This window comes from Condylura cristata, unplaced genomic scaffold, assembly GCF_000260355.1.
Source record: "Condylura cristata isolate star-nosed mole 26May11 unplaced genomic scaffold, ConCri1.0 scaffold00003, whole genome shotgun sequence".
NCBI lineage: Eukaryota > Metazoa > Chordata > Mammalia > Eulipotyphla > Talpidae > Condylura > Condylura cristata.
This window is the reverse complement of record NW_004567104.1, coordinates 48,037,241-48,057,650: the sequence shown is the minus strand read 5'-3', so window position 1 is coordinate 48,057,650 and position 20,410 is coordinate 48,037,241. Positions and strand designations below refer to the sequence as shown.

General features: G+C 36.6%; 2 protein-coding genes across 2 annotated transcripts in view; one reads left to right on the top strand and one right to left on the bottom strand.

The window, feature by feature from the left end:
• Positions 1–17,702, bottom strand: part of LOC101630942 — a 33,221-nt gene extending 15,519 nt beyond the window's left edge. The window contains 3 exon segments of the mRNA XM_012730103.1: positions 11,804–11,982; positions 16,542–16,715; positions 17,463–17,702. Coding sequence (XP_012585557.1) covers positions 11,804–11,982; positions 16,542–16,715; positions 17,463–17,702 — 593 coding nt within the window.
• CMSS1 (cms1 ribosomal small subunit homolog (yeast)) overlaps positions 1–20,410 on the top strand; it is a 326,190-nt gene that overhangs the window by 83,141 nt on the left and 222,639 nt on the right. The window lies entirely within an intron of this gene.

Genomic DNA, 20,410 nt, shown 5'->3' with positions numbered 1-20,410 from the left:
GCACTGCACTGAGAAGCTAAAGCCACTTCCGTATGAGTTCAATTCCTGCCTGCCCCGGAGGTGACCACATGGCGTGGCAGACCTCTCCTGACCCATCAGCTGCTCCCCTCAGCAGTGTATTTCGTCGATCTGCCTGTTCTGCTCTCCACTCTGTCTCTGGTGAAGCCTCTCACCGCACGTGAGCCTCTGGTCTGTACCCCACTTCTGTGTGTACAAATAAATAAATCCTTAAAAAAAAAAAAAGTCATAACAAATAGCCTTGTCCATGTCTCCTGTATTTCCAGTGTGTTTATCCTTCTGATTAAGCATATATCTTCTAATACAGATTCCAAAGAGTATTTGTCCACTTTTCTCACTACATATCCTATTCTCCAGAACTGAAATCCTCAGCTATGGCTTTTTCATTTTGGGGTCATTTGTGGCATAGGCCTATTAATTATTGCTGATATTGAAGTAATTTTTTAGAAATCTTAACTAGACAGTTTTTAAAGACTCATCATAAGGAAAACTATTATGTAGCCTGCTTTTTACATTTCCTTTACCCCACTGGTCTATGAAACACATTTGAATTTGAGTTTCCCAGTCTTCTTTATGTTTAAAATATATTTAAAATTACAATTATTAGTAAATATAGCATCTGGGGCCCTCTCTGGTGATACAGCTGGTTAAAGCATAGCACTATGAAGCCATCGATGCTACTGCAGTACAAGTCCAATCCCCAGCCAAGCAGGTGTCCCACATAGCATGACAGATCTCTCCTGACCTGCCTGCTGCTACTCTCAGCAGTGTATTTCTGTAGATCTGTCTGTTCTGCTCCCCACTCTGGTGAATCCTCTCACCCACTGCACCTTTGGCCTGTACCCCAGTTCTGTATGCATAAATAAATAAATCTTTACAATAAGTATAGTATCTGTGAGAAAATTTGCATCTGTATCATCATTTTAAAGTACAAATTAAACATTATTTTGCATATATTTTAGAATTTGGGCTCATCAGAATTGTTTGTACTTGTATATTTGTACTTTTCTCCTCCCCCTGTTCCATTCTGGCAGAGTATATTTGAAATCCAAAAAATTTAACCATTTTCTCTGGGTCATGTTGCATGACTTGATGGGTTGTAAGGGCTCAACCATGGTGCAACAAAAGTTCATTACGAAACCACAAGTTTTTCATTCCAGAGGTTTCTTTCTGAAACTGGAAATTGTTACTAAGTGACTGTCTCTACATGTTTCCCCAACGAGCAAAATAAAGCCAGTCTGAAAAAAATACAGGCCTATTGAAATATAGGGTGGCTTGTTTCAAGATAAAACTCTTCCAATGTAGAAAAGATTTCCTGCCATTCAGAGTTTTCTTGGGATGAAGTTTGAGATGATTTGTTTTGCTTTGTTAGTATTTAAGCATGCCTCACTTAGAAGTCAACACAGAGAATAAGGAAGGAGTAAATTTTTTTCACCTCTACAACATTTTTACTACTTTGTGCCTCTAACTTTATTTATTGATAAAAATCTTAACTCTCAAAGAAATGGTGAGAATTAACCCTGAATTCCACATAATGAAGCCTTGGGAGTTCTCCATCTGTACCTCCACACTATTAATTTAATCTAAATGTTGCCCTGATGGTTTAATACTATCATGTTTGAAAGTATAACTATAGAATAGCTGGAGTGCTCTTAGTAAAGTGTTAAGAGTTTTGCTTAATCAACAAATTTGTTCAGAATAGGGAATAATTTGACATAAAGCAAATGACATATGCCCCACAGAGAAATGTCCTTTCTTTATAATCCATACTTATATTTGGGCCTTACTATCAGTACTACTGGCAAATATTTGATTTAAAACTTCTCTGGTATCTTTGAAGAAAATTCTTTACTAGTGTTGAAACAACCACATGTGATTCTCTCCTTTTCCACATTTTCCCTTTACATATATATACTTCAGTGTTATGAAATGAAATGACTTGAGTGTCATTTCAGGACCAAAAATGCATGACAGAATGATGAAGCTATGAATTAGTAATCATTATTTAAAAAATATAAAAAAAAAACACATACTGTTTATCCTTATAAATCTTCCTAATTCTTCTGAAACATTTTCTAAAGATACAAATTAACTGTTCGCTAGACATCTCAGATATTTTATGCTGCTTTAGGAAATAAGTGGGAAAATGCAATGAGCGTAGATGTATATACACGATAAAGTTGGGGGAAATGTAAGGAATCCAAAATCAGTGAGCAGAAATTAAGATAATTAGCAGAAATTAGTATGGGATTCTCACACACCCGAACCAAATAAACATTTAGAGAGTGAGTTTTACAAAGTAAACATTAGATTCCTCAGTGTTAAGCAAATCTAACTTGTCAGGACCATGAAAGACCAGTACTCTTGGTGTTGTGAACTAATTCGTGTGGTGGGATAGGTGAGCAGAGTCCTATCTGACTGCTAAAAAATTGGTGAAGAAATGTCTGAAGGGAGGAAATATCTGAACTTTTAGAGAACGAGCAACAGAGCCAATCACTCTAGGCCATAAAAATTTGAATTAGATGGAAAAGAAATAATGCTAAATTATACTAACATGTGCAAAATACTCTAGAAGAATATACTGTTTTAACATAATAGAATTTTTTTCTTCAGACGTAATACATTTCTAAAATCAAAGCCCAAGTCAGTGGGGAAGTCTGATTCTTCTTATTAATGTTTACTTTACACTTTCAATATCATGTCATGCTTAAAATGAAATCAGAATCACATTTAATCCCAGGAAAAGTTATGAAATAAGAAATGGGTATACTCCTTTATGTTAGTAAATGGTATGCTCTATTTACATGGCACAATTTAGCTACAGACTCAAAGTTCTTAAACTTTTGACTCAGCTATTCCAATCTAAGAATTTATCCTAAGGCAACAATCAAGAAGGTATAAAAACTAATTGGAATCTGAGACATTTTATCATAATGTTCTTTATAAAAGTGAGAAAATTAAAGGACTCTAAATATCCATAATAGGGAATTTGTTAATTAAATTACATCTGAATGACATCATACTATTTAAAAACTGTTGGTGTAGAGAAATGATGCTTTAGGAAAATATTCATGATGTTTTTGTTAGTGAACAAAGTAGGACACAAAAATTGGGCAAAGTATGAATTGAATTGATTTTAACTTCTTAATTTTTTGTAGTGTTCCTGTTTTTTTTTAACTTTAAAGTCCTAGTTAGAATCATTCTTTTCCTAACTTGAAATGGACCCAGCCTGTTTTATAGCTACTCTCTGGAGCTGTCCCAAAGTCTCCAAGCTTATTCTGCTTCCCTATCAAAACTGACCTGTTTTTTAATCTCATTTTCCAAAAGTGGGCTAATTGAGGAAAACTAAGAAGCTAGTTTATATGATACTTATAGAAAGTAATAGATTAGAATGTGGCACCTTACCCAGTATTTGAGTTGCCTTGTTCAGTAAATAATTACACTCTATGCTCTTAGCCCGACAAGAGGGCAAAACATTCATGTTTAAGCCCTTGTACCTTATAGTAGGAACACTGGATTGGATATAGTCCTTCAGGCAAGAATGTGGATATCCTAATACAGTAACAATAACTAATACGAGGATCCTGTTACAGTAGTAGTAGTGCTGCTGGAAGAGCAGTGGACTCTTTGATGTACTCAAAATCCATCACATTTGGTGAGTCTTAATTTTGCATATGTGGTTGGCTGTGTTCTTCATATAGTAATCACATTCATGTTTTTGCTTGTTTAGAATGGTTTCCAAAAGGCTTGGGAGGGAGGGCAGATCTCCATGGTCTAGAAAATTTGTTAATTGAGCACTGTTGTACTCACTGTAGTGACTCAGTGCTGGGTCCTTAGGATATTGAGTAATACCCCTACTCTGAAGAAAATAAGATACAACCAGGCACAATAAATGCTCCCCCATTTTTCTTCCTTTATGCTCTGTTGCCATCACACCTAATACATGACATTGCCTTTACTTGTTTTTGTGTCTGTCTGTCCTACACTTAATGGAATGCCCATTTGGAAGCTGTTGTTCTTTATCACATCCTTAGTACCCAGAGTAGAGTCTAATGAAATGTCTTACCTGCAATCCAAAAAATGCTCAAAGGTGTCACATGTAAAAAAGGACTTTGAAAGAAAGACAAATTTGAAGAAAACTGCTAATGCTTACTGAGTGCTTCCTGTGTGCCAGACTTCGTATTTAGCACTTCATGCATTGTATAATTTAGTAATCACAAGAATCTTTGAGATGAGATGCATATCATTTTTTAAAAAGATTTATTTATTTATGCATACAGAACTGGGGTACAGGCCAGAGGTGCAAGCAAGGGCTGTGAGAGGATTCATCAGAGACAGAGTGGGGAGCAGAACAATCTGACTGACGAAGTACACTGCTGAGGGGAGCAGCGGGCGGGTCAAGAGAGGTTTGCCACGCCATGTGGATTACCTCCGGAGCAGGCGGGAATCGAACTCATGCTGAAGTGGCTGTAGCTTCTTAGTGCTGTGTTTTTACCTGCTGCACCACCAGAGAGGGCCCACATACCATTTTTTTAACAGATGTTGAAACTGAGGCTTATAGAGATAAATTCAAATAGTGAGGGACCAAATGAGAGCATAGGGTCATGGTTTAAAGCCTTGCTGTTCTAACTCCAATATCTGCATTAATTCCAATACCCTGTATCTTTGTAAGAAAGGCCTTTATGTGCAGTGATATTTTTCTCCTCATTTACTCTTCATTTGTGTCAGTCACTTTCTCCCTGTAGCTAGCCAGACTACTTAGCTTAATCTGATCTGAGGGAAGAATACATTTGTCAAGAAAGTTTATCTGTAAGTTTTAAATTCAGTATAAATTTTAATGTTTCACCTTGATTTCTATTTATAAAACAAAACTTTCCATTTGATATGGTTTAATTACTTCTTCCTCTTTGTATTTTATAGTTCAGATAAACAAGTTTGAGCTAACCTTTCCGTATTGAGTCTTTAGCTTCCTGTTTTGTGGTTGTTAAGCTAGTAGCTATGAGCCTGTTCAATGTATTTATCCAGTGCTTACTGTATGTTCTGCATTCTCCTAGGTTTATGCTGGCTGGTTGATAATTTTTGATCATCATAATCTCTTTGGCTGACCTACAATGTTGTGACAACAGTGACAGTATTATAAAACCTTCTTTGAATCATCTACAGATTATTTTATGAGGTACTTGTCTTTTCAGACAATATTTGCATCTTAAATTTCTTCTGGATCTCCCACAAAACCAAGCACAAGTTGCAACCCCTAGTAGAAGGAGAGTTCTTTTAGATCACAACTTAAAGATCACAACCTATAAGTTATCACGAAAGCTAATTTCTGGTCTGGCTCTGTTATTATTTTAAAGCAAGATTTGGTGATGCCTCAGTCCCCAAATGCAGGAGAATATACCTAAATTTACAGGAAAGGTGGAAAGACAGACTTGGGATTGAAGGTGGTGGTAGAAGTGCTGTCATGTTCATATAGGATGGATTAGAATAATAGGCTTGAAATAATAAATACTTATTTATAACAATTACATAATCACAGATTTTTAGATCTGAAAACAATGTTCAAATGGTGGCTGGTCACATTTGTTTTATACAGAAAATTGAAGAAATGGAATTTATCCAAAATTACACACCAGTTGCAGATGGGTCTCCTTCAAGTTCTGGTTTATTTTTTACTGTGTTTTATGTTTTGTTTTAATTTTTTTTTAATATTTGTAGTATTCTTTTGTTAGCAAGCAATCCACAAACTATTGTACATCAAAATACACACTCAGGATTATTTTAATACAGCTCAGCTTTCTAGAATGAAAAAGCAACCAAATAGTGCCATCACTGTACCCATATTTAATTAAGTGGTGGTATACGGAACCTCTTTAATTAAGTGGTGGTACAAGGAAGGTGGTAAATCATGCAGCTTCTGGTTATGGCATCTGCTGAAAGTTAACTGCATTCCTAAACGGTTTTTGTACCCTTGCAAAATAGTTAATCTCTGCATCCCGGCCCAGATTTTATGTTGGGCCTGGGGTTGTATGAACAGTAGGCTGATCACCCTGTGATTGTATATAAAATTATAATACCAATTATGTTTTGTGGTGGGTCTCCATTTTGTTCTGAGGAAGAACTAGATACCATGACAAAGGTCAAATGGAGACATTGCATCAATTTCACTACTCTCAAGACATAGTCTCAAGAATATGTAATACTTTAGCTCCTTGCCAGAAAACTAAAAGGAAATGATTGCATTTGAGTACAATGTAACCAATAATAGTTTCTTTGCATGAAATTTAAAACTGTTGGCATTCCAAATATGATTTTTAAAAATTCAACTGTTTTTTAAAACTCTATACCCATTATGTTATATTTTGTCAGATATGCTTAAAAGCTGAGATTTAAGACCAAAGAAATGGAATATCCTTATTGCAATAGTTGTAAGATATTAACTCCCTTGTAAAAGTTCTGTAACATGTTTATTGATTGAAAATAAAACATATTCATGAGTATTTCTTGTTTTACCATAATGGTGCCTCTTTTCCTAACAATCACATTTTTGATAGTGATTAGAAACTAAATCGTAAAGTGTGCAGCAATATCTCTGAATTACAAAAATGCACAAGTTATTTGGGATTTCATATAAACAGAGAACATGTTCATAACTGCCAAAATAGTATCTGGAACTAGATAAAAACTAGGCCCTCCCTGGTGGCGCAGCGCGTTAAAGCACAGCACTGAGAAGCTAAAGCCGCTTCCCCATGAGTTCGATTCCCGCCTGCCCCGGAGGAGACCACATGGCGTGGCAGACCTCTCCTGACCCGCCCGCTGCTCCCCTCAGCAGTGTATTTCAGTCACTCTGCCTGTTCTGCTCCCCACTCTGTCTCTGGTGAAGCCTCTCGCCACCCCTGCACCTCTGGCCTGTACCCCTCAGTTCTGTATGCATAAATAAATAAATCTTTAAAAAAAAAAACAAAAGTAGAACTGCTTCACCTAGTACCTAGCATAGGACCTGCCATGCAGCAGGTATTTATTAATTAGGTATTTGTTTGTTTTTTAGCAAATGAATAAATGCCAAGCAGTAATAACTAGCTAGCTAACTAGTTAAGCTAAGAAATTAAATATATATTTTTTCATTCTTTCATATATATTTCATATGTATTCTTTCATATATTTCAAAGGAGTATACAAATCTCAAAAAAGCTTTGATTGTTTTGAGGAAGCCTTTGAAATTGTTCCAGTATACTGAACAGGAGAGTCTATATGGCTTAGTGTTTTAGTCACTTTGCCTGAGACTAATCTGGAAATAGACCCATGATAGTAGAGTAGGTACCCATAATGGGAACCTTTCTGTATGAAGTTGCTTCACCCTGCTGGAGAGGTAGAAGTGCTTTTGTTCTTTACTAAAACCTGAACAACGAAGGATAACCCAAGGCAATAATTCTTGAAACCAAGTCCCTGATTAACTTTCATCTCAACATCTCTGCCCCTTGTGCCACTGCTCTGTCACAAAAAAATTAATTCTACTTAGGACTCCTTCCTCATTATATGGCTTTTGAGTAAAGTTACCATTTGAACTGCTCATGAAATTGGAATATCAGTGGTAACCTACTTGGCCAAGATACTATGAACAGTAATTTTAGACTTTTTAAAAATCCATGGTTGAAGCCACATTTTTATACAGAGTTGCCATAACAATTTTTATTTCCCACTTTAGAGGTTATTTCAAGGCCAAAAATGTAGTAGTATATAGGGTTAGTAAGCATATATTCTAAAAAAAGAGTGCAGGATTTAAAAAAAAAAAAAAAGGCAACTGTTTTTTTCCTTCAAAGCCTTTTCCCTATGGAAACTAAAAAAGAAAAAAAAAGTAAGCTTTTTTGAAAGTACAGGCAAAACATGGCATTTCTTTTATGGGAAATGTTTGCAAAATTACACTGACTAAAAGTGATTTTTGTTTTGGCTTCCCTGTGACGCCATCCAGAAAGGCCAAAAATTACTGGCATTGCTCTTGTATAAAACCTTTCACATAAACTCTACTTGTAATTTGGCCAAGTATATAATTCAAATCATTGGTGACACACATATCCACACATGGGAGCTGGTCAGCAAGCAGAAAGCTGTCATGAAATGTGAATATAATAATGCCTTATGGACAGACCAAACCACACAGATTACAGTGAAGGAAACTTTACATTAATATGCCTGGGAACAGGGTTTCCTGAGCTGATTCCTGCCCCTGCCTTCTCTCAGTTGGAAAGCCATTTGTTTACTGATCACAACAGCAACATCACTTGGCAAAGATTTTGGCCTAAACTCAGTATGTGACATCAGTCTCTTTTCAGGGTTTTCCACATAAAACCAATTTTCCAAAGAAAACACAGAAATTGAGTCTTAATTTGAATCCATTATTAAATCCTCTAAGGTCTCATGAATTATCTCAATTATGTATTTCTTAATTTTTTATTTTCAAGTAGTTAGTACCAGTATTTTAAACACCAGCACTAAACTTTCACAGTGTTTTCAAAGTTTCAGTCAGATAATCTTTTATAGCTGTCCTCACCCAACCCTCTTTTATGGGGGGGAGGGGTTATCTTTATTTCTTTGTCTGTACTAAGGGTCACTGATTTTGGGAGTGTCTTACATCATTTTGTTTGAGGAAGGAAGTAACCATTATTCTTTTACCCCTTAAGACAAGTTATTCTTGCTTTTGTGAGGTATGGCTGTGTGCTTGAGAGGAAATATTCTCAATAAGGTTAGGACTCAAAGAAGGCTTGTGTTGTCATCTAAGAATGAGACATGTGAATCGTATCCAACTTTCTTGTGTCAGCAGCTCCTCTGAGTATATTTTCCTAAAATTATTAGTTTCCTCCACATCTGCTTTGTTAGGTGGTGTGCACTTAATACTTTGATGCACATGGCCTTAAAACAGGTGTGTCACTTATGCCTAGTAAGGCCCATTTTGCCTCCTCAAGTAGGGAGGGCCATTGTCCCAGCAGCACCAAGACTGGGAATCATGTTGCTGGACAGGCAAAGCAGAGGAGAAATTATCATGTGAGCTGAAAATAGGTGTAACATTTTAACAGTCTGAAAGCTTCATTTGGAAGCTTGGCAAACAGAAATAGGTGAACAATTCTCATATCTTCTGGAATGGCTGCACAGGGAGTGAGAATTACTCCAGTCACTTCTTTCTACTTTTTGGTAGTGGCTTTCCCCCTTTCTTTATCCTTAGGACAAAAACATTTGGTGTCCTCCTAAGACTAGTAAGTACGATCTTTTAAAGTCTTTAACTTAAACCCTTTTAATACATGTAGAAACACCATTTTTATAGCTAGTTTCCATGGTGTACAGTTATCCTTCATCCTACCATTTTCGTTTTCCCCCAGTCTATCGCCTTTATCCCCACTGATCTTTTGTTCCCATTTCTCAGTGTTGTTCCTCTTCATTCTGTTGGTTTAAATAATATGTCTCCCAGCATTATAGTATTACTGGATAGCCCTTCTCAGATTATTTTCACAAGATGACAGTAATGCAAGAATATTAGAAGGGAATATTAGAACTTTAGAACTATACCATCAGTGCTCTACATTCCCACCCTAAATCTGTATCATTTTGCCTTCTCTGTTTATGTGGTAAGACCTCTGGCCAGGGACAGCCAGTACCTCTTTGTTCTATGGCAGGCCACATTCTGACCATGGTTAATAAATGTTTATAATAATGAGAGATGAAAGGAGTTGTCTGTATTCTGCAACTTAGTGCCAAGTAAGTATGGAGGCCAAATGAGGCCAGGGGTGCCAAACCACAGGGATTGGAAATAATATTTAATACGATATTGTGTCATTGAATAACAAATCTTACATTGTAATGTCTGAGTCAAATCTTGCCTTGATGCCAGGCTTCTTTTGCTCCTTTAATATTACCTTGGAAGATATTTCAAGATCATAAGAAGCAAGGTAACAAGACCCACTTCTGTGTAATAAATAGAAAACACACCTAATGAATGTGGGAAAAGAAACTAGTTCTGAGGGCCATGGGCTCTCTGGCACCCTGGCCAACTGTCTACCATAAAGTACATGGAAAAGAAACAAATGTCTGTCACTGAGTAACCTAGCTATCGTGTAGCTTCAGCTACATAAGTAAAATGTAAATTGTAAGTAGTTAAATACAACTAGTATTTCAGAAAAGGGAGGTGACTTTTTTATTTTGCATTTTTCCAAGATTGCTAGAATTTAGTATCATTAACTTTTGAGTAATTCATAAAATAAGGATACATGGAATAACAATAGTGAAATGAAAACACAGTAAAAATTTTATATTAGAATGATTATTTTCTTTTATGTATCAATAGAGAAGTTCTTTCAATTGAAAATGAACACACATACTTTTAAGGTGATTCAGAACAGTGAGTTAGTAAATAAAAAACCTGCTCTCCATATGGTTATAAAATATTTACCAACCCTTCTCTTTTTGTAGCCAAGCTTCTCAAAATACTAGTTCACATTTTAAGCTTCTGTATTCTCATTTCCTAGTTAGTCTTCAAAGCATCTCCATTTGGCTTCTGCCCTAAATGTTTTCTTGAAAGGGCTCATTAAGTTCCCAGTATCTTCTTTGTTGCCAATTCCTAGGACATTTTCTCATCCTTTTTAGTATTATATGGTGCTATTTGATTGCTCAATCTTTCTTAAAAGGCTTTCCTAAGTTTATTTTCTTTCTTTCTCTTCTGGCTTGTCTGTCTACCACTCTTTCTCAGTTTCCTTTCTTAGCCACCCCTCTCCTCCTTTCTTCTGGAAAATTACCATGCATTGATGCCTTCTCAGGATTCCCTCTCCTCATTATCCTTCACTCACAACACCTAAAGCTATAGCTGTCACTAACTGTAAAGCCACTTTTCTACAGACCTTTATTTCCAACATGCATTATCTTTAGACATCACGAGAGGCTGGGAAACACCAGTTACCTCAAACTGAACATGATTACTATAGAACTCATCTCCAGTTCTCCATCCCTTTTGCACTATCCTCTCCAATCAGCATCCTGCAACAACAAAATGCTTTGTCCATTCCTGTATTCTGTACCTTGGTAAGTAAACTCCACTCTTTAGTCTCTTTAATCACTAACTCATGTTGATTCTACTTCAAAAATATTTTTCATTTACATTCCACGTTTTCTAACTTTATAGCCATTGGAACACATGAAGTCTGAAACATCCTGTCATCCATGTTGCCTTAATGGTGCTTTCAGCATACCTGGTCAACTCATTCCCCTTCTCACAATTTGTCATTTGCTTCTCCCTGCCTGCCACTATTATTAAGATAAATTTGAACTACTGTGGCTAGCCTTTCCTCTTCTTATCATGCAGTTATACCCTTCTTATCATGCAGTTATACCCTCTACTGCAGCCATGTGGAAAACATAGGTTCCCTATGTACCCATGTTTTATTATCTCTTAAGTTATGAAACTTATTTCTGCTCCTGCCCTGCATATAGTATTTATATTTGTTTTGCATAGGGACTAGACCTTTGTTGTCTCCTCTCTGCAGTTTTCACAAGGCACTCCCTTGCAGAGTTAGGTGACAAGTATTTATGTTTCCAAAGCACTTACTACATTGTATCGATACTGCCTTTAAACATATCCTTTCATCTCTCTATACCTTAGGATCTTTGTGAGCTGCTTATGTATCTGCTATGTAAAGATGTCATATTCATTCTTTATCCCTCTATCCTTGGTGCAGTGCCCAGCCCATACATGAGAGGTTAATAGGACATGCAGAACTGGTCATGATCTTTTCTAAAGCAGTCTTACCTTTCACATTCTTGTTCTAGTAAGCTTATGAATTCATCACTCTTCTCCATGTATTCCTTATGTTTTCTCTTTTCTTCCTCCAACTCCATTATGGTTTGCCTATGAGCTTTTTCTACCATTAAAAGTTGTTCCAGGATCCATCTATAAGCTTCTCTATATTTTTCCATGACTTTGTCCAACTACCAAAAAAAAAATCATTTATAATCAGTTAACTAAAAATTATTCATAATAAGTCATTATTAATACTTCATCTGTTACTCTTTTAGAAATGTATAATTTTAACTAATTCATTCAGCTATAGCTTTCTCATCTTCTCATTTAGTTTTTTATATTTCTTTTGTTTGTTGATGCTTTTTGATGTTTTTCAATACAAATTAATCTTAACTGTCATCATTTTTCTCGCTAGAGAATAATTGGTGACTTATGTCAGAAAAATTTCTGCAAACCCCTTTCCTGATACCTACTTCTCTCTTCAGAGAAAGCATTTCAGTGTAATGATGGAAAATGAGGGAATCCCTGCTGCTCTAGCTGACCTCTCCTACCTCAGCTCTTCCTGTATTATTACTCTATCAGTGTGTGCTTCTTGGGACTTGTGTCTGTTTTTCATTGTATTATGCATCAAGATATTCATATACTTTTGGAATTTTGTAAATTCCATGTTGTGGTGAATGTGACCAATTGTAAACTCCAGTTCCACTCTGATTTTCATGGTATATATGTTTTTATTTTAAAGTGATCATCCTGTGCCTGATTTGTTTTTGTCTCTCCTACTGCACAGTGAACCCTGAAGGCAGAACTTCATCCTTGATTTCTAAAATTCCTAGCATCTAACAGAGTGCCTTACTTTCAGTGGTACCCAGTATGCATTTACAGATTCAGCCCCATTCTCATTCATATCTTCCCATCTTTCGCAACCATCTTTCAGCCAGGCTGGACTCTGGGAATTCTGGTGCTTCATGACTGCTTTTCTCAATGTTGAGACCTAGAAACCTTTTTCTTCTTTTACCCAAAATTTATCCTGTTTTTCAATTGTAGCTTTTCTGATCATTACCGAATTGTTTGTCATCCTATCAGTGAGATGCTTAGATCTCTGTGTTTTCTTTCTGTCATATTCCATGATTCTTAAAGGATGAGTTGGATTGACTACATACTATTTGGTATAACCACTAAGCAGCTTACATTTGTCAGCAGCAATAATTGGAAAAAATGTTGAGTATTCACTTAGAAGAAGGGATGTTCCCAAAAAGGGATTACTTATTCTAAATGTGTTTTAGCTTATATCCTAAGTTTTACTTTGTGTCTTCATTGCTCTGTGTTCAGAATTCCTCTTAGAAAATATGCCAGTGGCTCCTAGTTAAGTCTTTTACTCATTCCATTGACCAAATGGTGGACATGATCCGTCCTTACATCCTTGGATGATCTTTGGATCATCTTCCGGATGTTAACATTCCTAATTCTTTTACCTAAATTCAGTTCTCTCTTATATTGGCTAATAGTACTTTGTGGTTCTCACACACTAATTAGTATAATGTTTAGTTATTTGTAGGGTCATTTACTGGACATTGTGAGATCATTGTCACTCATACATTAAATACTGAAGGAAAAATGAACAATTACAAAGTGAAATTTAAGGTAAAACACATGAAAAATTACAAAATGAAATTTAAAAATTAAACAGTTGCTTAAACTAAGTACTTTAAAATAGCTACCCTAAGATAATGCTAATAAGATATGCAGATTCCTTATTATAGTACTTAAATCCAAAATGCTGTTGTGTTTTCCTTGATGTCTTTTTTTAAAGAATTATTTATTTATTTATGTATATAAGAACTAGGGTACAGGCCAGGGGTTTGGAGGGTGAGAGGATTCAACAGAGACAAAGCGGGGAGCAAAATAGGCAGATCTACTGAAAAACACTGCTGAGGGGAGCAGTGGGTGAGATAGGTGAGGTCCTAGCTCCCTGCCCTGAGATTGAACTCTGTGCTGTGGATAGCTTTGCAGTGCTGAGATTTAACTCCTTGGGCCACATACCTTTTTTGGAACCACTAAAATATGTCAGGTGGTTAACTGAATTTTTTTTATTTTATTTTATTTTTTTATTGATAACTTTAGTTAAGAGCTCCAGTTTGGAAAGGAGGTTAATGCTGTTAAGACTCTGAGTTCTTATATCTTCTCTACTCCTGACAGCCTGACTCCCCCTTATCCCCATCTCTGTTCTTTGTCCTAACACATTTCATCTGAAGTCAGTTTTCCCACCATATGATGTAACTAAGAACAGTTTGTTTTTCTAAATTATTTAGCCTTAAAAATAGATAAATCCGGGCCCTCCCTGGTGGCGCAGCGGGCTAAAGCACAGCACTGAGAAGCTAAAGCCACCTCCGCATGAGTTCGATTCCCGCCTGCCCCGGAGGTGACCACATGGCGTGGCAGACCTCTCCTGACCCGCCCGCTGCTCCCCTCAGCAGTGTACCTCCTCCATCTGCCTGTTCTGCACCCCACTGTCTCTGGTGAATCCTCTCACCCTCCACATCTCTGGCCTGTACCCCAGTTCTATATGAATAAATAAATAAATCTTTTTAAAAAAAAAAAATAGGGCCTTCCCTGGTGGCGCAGCGGGTTAAAGCACTGCACTGAGAAACTGAAGCCACTTCCGCATGAGTTCAATCCCCGCCTGCCCCGGAGGCGACCACATGGCGCGGCAGACCTCTCCTGACCCGCCCGCTGCTCCCCTCAGCAGTGTACTTCGTCCATCTGCCTGTTCTGCTCCCCACTCTGTCTCTGGTGAATCCTCTCACCCTCCGCAACTCTGGCCTGTTCCCCAGTTACCTCAGTTCTGTACGAATAAATAAATAAATCTTAAAAAAAAAATAGATAAATCCCCTTTCTCTTACCCTAGACATTGTTGAAATTTTTCACATTTTTGAAAAAGAACATTATGAGCAAAATAAAAGGAGGGAGGATGGGAGAAAGCAAAATAATAAATTTGCAGATTCTTAATCTGATATAATTAGGTTGTAGCCACAGGTGATTATTGTGGAACATTGTCCTCTTGTTTTCTTCACCCAAATAGAGGGAATCCTAGTAAGGATTCCTCTCACTGTTTATTCTCTGGATATACCCTCTTACCCATTATTCCTTTGAGGAAGAAGGTAGACATCTGGGTTTTGGATAGGTAGTTATTTGGGCCTCATAGAAAGGGACAGAGAAACCTGTAAGGGGGGAGTAGCAAGAGAGGAGAGTGGATAAATCAGAGGTAGAAATGTGAGAAGGTGTGTATATATACATGCACATGTTTCTTTATGTGTTATTTGTACAAGTAATCAAGGAAAATGGGGAAGCAGTCAAAGAAGGTTAGACTTATAAAGTAGGGTCAAATTATGATAACTTGCAAGGACAATTTACGTTGTTAGGATGTAACAGTTGCAGAGAGTATTTCCAGTTTTGCATGGGTACAGTAGAATTATTTTGTTACTAAAACTTTTTCCTATTGATTTCAGCATTAACTTGAGATCGGTTTGTTCCATTTCTCATGAAATATTGAGGGGTTGTGCCTCTTGTCGAGTTTTGTCAGGATACGTTCAGTGATCATTAATTTGTGCCTGAGTTCATATGTGTTGCGGAATTTGTTCCTAATGCTTTTTCAGAAAAGTGACCGTGTTGGGAGCAAAGACACAATTTTAATACTATTGATTTGAGTGCAGCTTTAGCTCTTCTTGTTTAAAATTTGGATTAAAACTCAAGTCAACAGTCTTTGGGTGGTCTCATCTTCACCCCTCAGAGAAGCAGAGCCATATGACTAAACTCCTTCAGAATTTGGCAAGACAGTAGTCTTCTCTCATGAGACACCCAAAGCGAGAATAGCAAGGACATTAGAGGTCAGTTCTGAGGTAGGTTGCCAAAGCTTATGTAGAGGAAATATGTCCAAGACTTGCTTTCAGTCTCTCCAGCTTTAACTCATATTCCAACTTGTTTCCTTTTCATAAAAATTATGAAATTTTCCATTGAGGTCTCAAAGGAAAATAAAGACTAAAATAAGGATGCCAAAGAGTTTTAGAAATGCCTGCAAGTAAATGAGAGAGTGGCATCACCTCTGTGGTAGTGACTCTATTTGGTAGTGTTCATGTTATCATGGTCATTGCCACTGCTGGGTGTACTGGGTAGAGAAGAGGTCTTTGCTGTCATTCAGTTTTTTAAAGAAAAAGGGGACATGCTCTCATCTAAAGTTCTTATTTTCTAAACTGTTTCTTGGGTATTTCTTCAGATCATTTCCATTTATGTTAAAATTTCTATGACATAATACCTTAGTGTTTTCAAAGAAACTAACCTCTGAGGTTGAATTTTATCTCATTTTTATTACAGCCCAAATACCCTTGAGTCCAAAAAAGAAGTGCATGCTCTTTGCATGCAAACGTGTGTGTGTGTGTGTGTGTGTGTGTGTGAGAGAGAGAGAGAGAGAGAGAGAGAGAGAGAGTGAGAGAGAGAGAGAGAATGAGAAATTCTCTTGCAGTTGGTAGGTCTGTCTAATGTCAAGAAACAAACTTAGTGGGAACATCTTGTCCATGATTTATTCTTCCTTTATTTTGAATAGAACATTTAGTTACTCATCTACTTTTAGTATTTTTAAATGCCTTAGATTGTAAAATTGCAAAGAATCAACGATGTCATACTAACTGCCAGGCCTAGTGCTCTGCTGCTCAGGAAGCTTCTCCCTGGTGCACATCCCAGATGTGATACATACCTCATTCATTGGTTTCTCATAGATATCCTCCTGCCAAGGGGCAGAATTTGCTTGAAAAGCATCTCTCTGGAGAGCCTCCAATACTTTTTTTGGAGTGACAAACCCATACTGAGCCTCCAGCAAGGCCAAGTCCATTTTTTCAGCCTTTAAAATGGTTATGACTTCATCTCGAGCCTGTAGGAACAAAAGGCATATATCAGAAAGCCCACTTTATCTACCAGCAGTCTCTGCAGGGAAGATTTCATGTGGTATTTAACAGTAGTTTTTTCTTCTTTTTAAAATATAAACAAATCATTTTCTTAGAATAACTTCTGAAAGGACAAAAAAAAAATTGTTGCTTCATCCTCTTTAACAATCTGACTACACTAATAGTTTTTAAAAGTGACCACTAGGAAGATTTGGGAGATTTCATATTTTTTATTATTGTACAAAATGCATAATACCTGGCATGTTACATGGTCTGGCATTTGCATTTTCAGGTGTAGGAAGTAAGATTATCCTGTATGTGTAGTAACTGTTTTTAGTTTTCTACATGGGTCAAAAATACCAGAACAGTTTTAGGAGTCAGCTCATATGGGATCCAAAAGTGTCTGTCATGATTTCAACCAGTCCAAAAGTCATCTGGTACTGCTAGTACTGTTGTTACACATATGTGCCTGTGCACTGAAACTTGTGCACAGCATGGGCAGTGGACATGACCTTTCACAGCATGCATCCCAGTTGCATGGCATAATGACTGCCTTTTTAGGTGTGAATAATTGCCCTTCAGATTGGCATAAGAAAATTCTGTAGAAGTGTATTTACACTTTTCTTTCATGTTCATAGTAGTATGATTCACATATCTATTCTGTGGCAGCATGCATACCAAATTCACAGACTTTCCCCTAAAAGCATAATGATTATAATCCCAACACAGCTGACCTGCAATTCTCCCTCCAAAATGCTGAGAAGAAACAATAGATCATCTCTTGAAAGGTCTTCCCCTTGGTGGCCATTACCACTGTGAGACTTAGGACATGGAAGGATTGCAGCTGACTCTCTGGTAGAGTCCTTTTCTTGCTGTCTATGCTTCATGTCTTTTGATCCCTGGAGTGTGTGGTCACATCTTGGAAATGGTTTGGGGGCTGAGCCCTCCTCCTTGTCACTGCTTTTAGAATGCATTCTTTGAGACCTAGAAGGAAGGAAGGCATTTATAACTCTTAAAAGAAGAGGAATTTTTAAGAAGGGTACCTATAACTGCTGTAACAAGTTCACACTCTTATATTTACTGCAGCCAAAGATTGAATTCTTTGATGTTTAACAGCAGAAAAGAGCATTAGCAGTTTCATAAATCATAATCTTATTTACAGTTCTGTTTTTAAAATCAGCATTTTAAAAAATGTCTTCTGCTTTGATTAAAGGCATTTAAGTCCAAGGGTAAACAGACTGTATTTGAACTTAATCCACCAACCATTCCACTTTAGGGACCGAGGTCATACTTCCAACCATCACCAAGTGTTTAAATAACAATCGTATTCTAAGATGTACTTAACATAATCAAAACCGGTAAAATGCTAATTACTCTAATTTTCTGCAAATTTCACATTATGGTATTTGCTTTAGAAATTAATTTTTGTTTTAAATTTCTCTGCCTTGTTGCATTGAATTAAAAATATCAGAATCATTACTGCACAATACTTTGAGCTATTTGGTTGAGAGGACAAAATCTATTTTTAAAGGATTTTCACATTTGAGCTATTTTTCTAACATTCTACTGAAATTCCAGATTTATATTGGATAAATCAAGGACTTTCTTCAATTTAGGGCCTTCATTTCCAAAATTGAGACACCACTGCATATAATAGTTGACCATATGGAAATAATACAGAATAAATTAGTATTTGACGACACTTAACTATATCTGATAATATAATTATCCACATTAATTTATAATAGCAAAAAAAGTTGTTCTACCTTTGAGTTTTCTAATCAAATTGTTACTTTTCTAGTGGAAAAGTAACAATTAATAGTTTACTTCAGTGATGCACAGATTGTTAATTTTACTCATCTTTACAAAACATGAAGCTTTCTATGTGATTAGTACTTTACTTTTAACTTATAGTAATGTTTCTTTAAAATTATGAGAAAACAACCTGGCCCTCCCTGGTGGCGCAGCGGGTTAAAGCACAGCACTAAGAAGCTAAAGCCACTTCCGCATGAGTTCGATTCCCGCCTGCCCTGGAGGTGACCACATGGCGTGGCAGACCTCTCCCGACCCCCCCACTGCTCCCCTCAGCAGTGTACTTCGCGATCAGCCTGTTCTGCTCCCCACTCTGTCTCTGGCGAATCCTCTCACCCTCCACATCTCTGGCCTGTACCGCAGTTCTGTACCAATAAATAAATAAATAAATCTTTAAAAAAAATTATGAGAAAACAATCATATAGAAAAACTGAAAAAATTTGATCAACCACTACATGCTACCACCACAAATTTGTAAAATCTTAATAATTTACTATATAAATTAGAAAAAATTTTAGTAAACTATCAAAGCTAGTTTATTGCTTCTTTATTTATTTGTCTCTTCCTTAATCTACTTTCTACCCATCCTACCCTAGAACTAACAACAAGCTTATATTTGGTGCTTTCATTCCAGTGTAGAGATATACTTTTTCCCCTTAACATGTGTTTGTGTATGTATGTGTATGTCATATTGTTTTGCAGGTTTTAAAACTTTATATAAATGTCATATGGAATATATCTTTCTGAAATATGCATTTCTTCTTTTGAGTTTCTTCTTTATTCATTATGATTGCTCTATAGTATTTCATTATGTGAATAATCTACATTTTCCATTTTGTTGTTGTTGATAGTTATTTAATTGGTTTACTTTTTTTTCCTGTATTAGGGAAAAAAAACAACTGTGATGAACATTCTTATACATTTTTCCAGTACAGATACATTAATTCAAGAAATATTCTTTAGGGGCTAAGAATAGAATTTTTAGACTGTAAAATGTATACTAGAAATTATTGGTCTGTCTCTTAAGTGAAATACCAATTTATAGCAGAGTATGAGAATTCTCATTGTTCCATATTTATTGATACTTGCTACTATCAAATTTATAATTTTTCTCAATTTCTATGTGTCAAATGATATCTGACTTTTATACTTGCATCCTATAATTTTTAGTGTGACTAGAAATCCTCCAACGGTTAAAAGAATACTTGCATTTTTTCATAAATTTCTTATTTTTTTTAAAGATTTATTTATTTATTCATACAGAACTGGGGTACAGCCTAGAGATGTGGAGGGTGAGAGGATTCACCAGAGACAAAGTGGGGAGCAGAACAGGCAGACCAACGAAGTACACTGCTGAGGGGAGCAGCGGGAGGTCAGGAAAGGTCTTCCACCCCATGTGGTTCTCCTCCAGGGCAGGCGGGGATCTAACTCATGTGGAAGTGGCTTAAGCTTCTTAGTGCTGTGCTTTAACCCCCTGCGCCACCAGGGAGGGCCCATAAATTTCTTATTTACAGGCTCTGCCCATTTTCCATTGCACTGTTGTCTTTTTCTTATCGATTTGTTAAAATTTGTTTAATATTCTATAAAATACTGTTTTGTCGATTACATGTTTTGCTATTCTTTGCTTTTTTGTAGCTTGCTTGTCCATTTCACTATGTCACAGAAGTTTTAAATTTTAAACTAGTCAAGTTTATCAATTTCTATGTGCATTGGAAACCAAAACTTGAACAATGCTGTATAAAAGAGCCACCTTGCTGGCCCTCCCTGGTAGTGCAGCGGATTAAAGCACAGCACTGAGAAGCTGAAGCCGCTTCCGCATGAGTTCGATCCCACCTGTCCCGGAGGTGACCACATGGCGTGGCAGACCTCT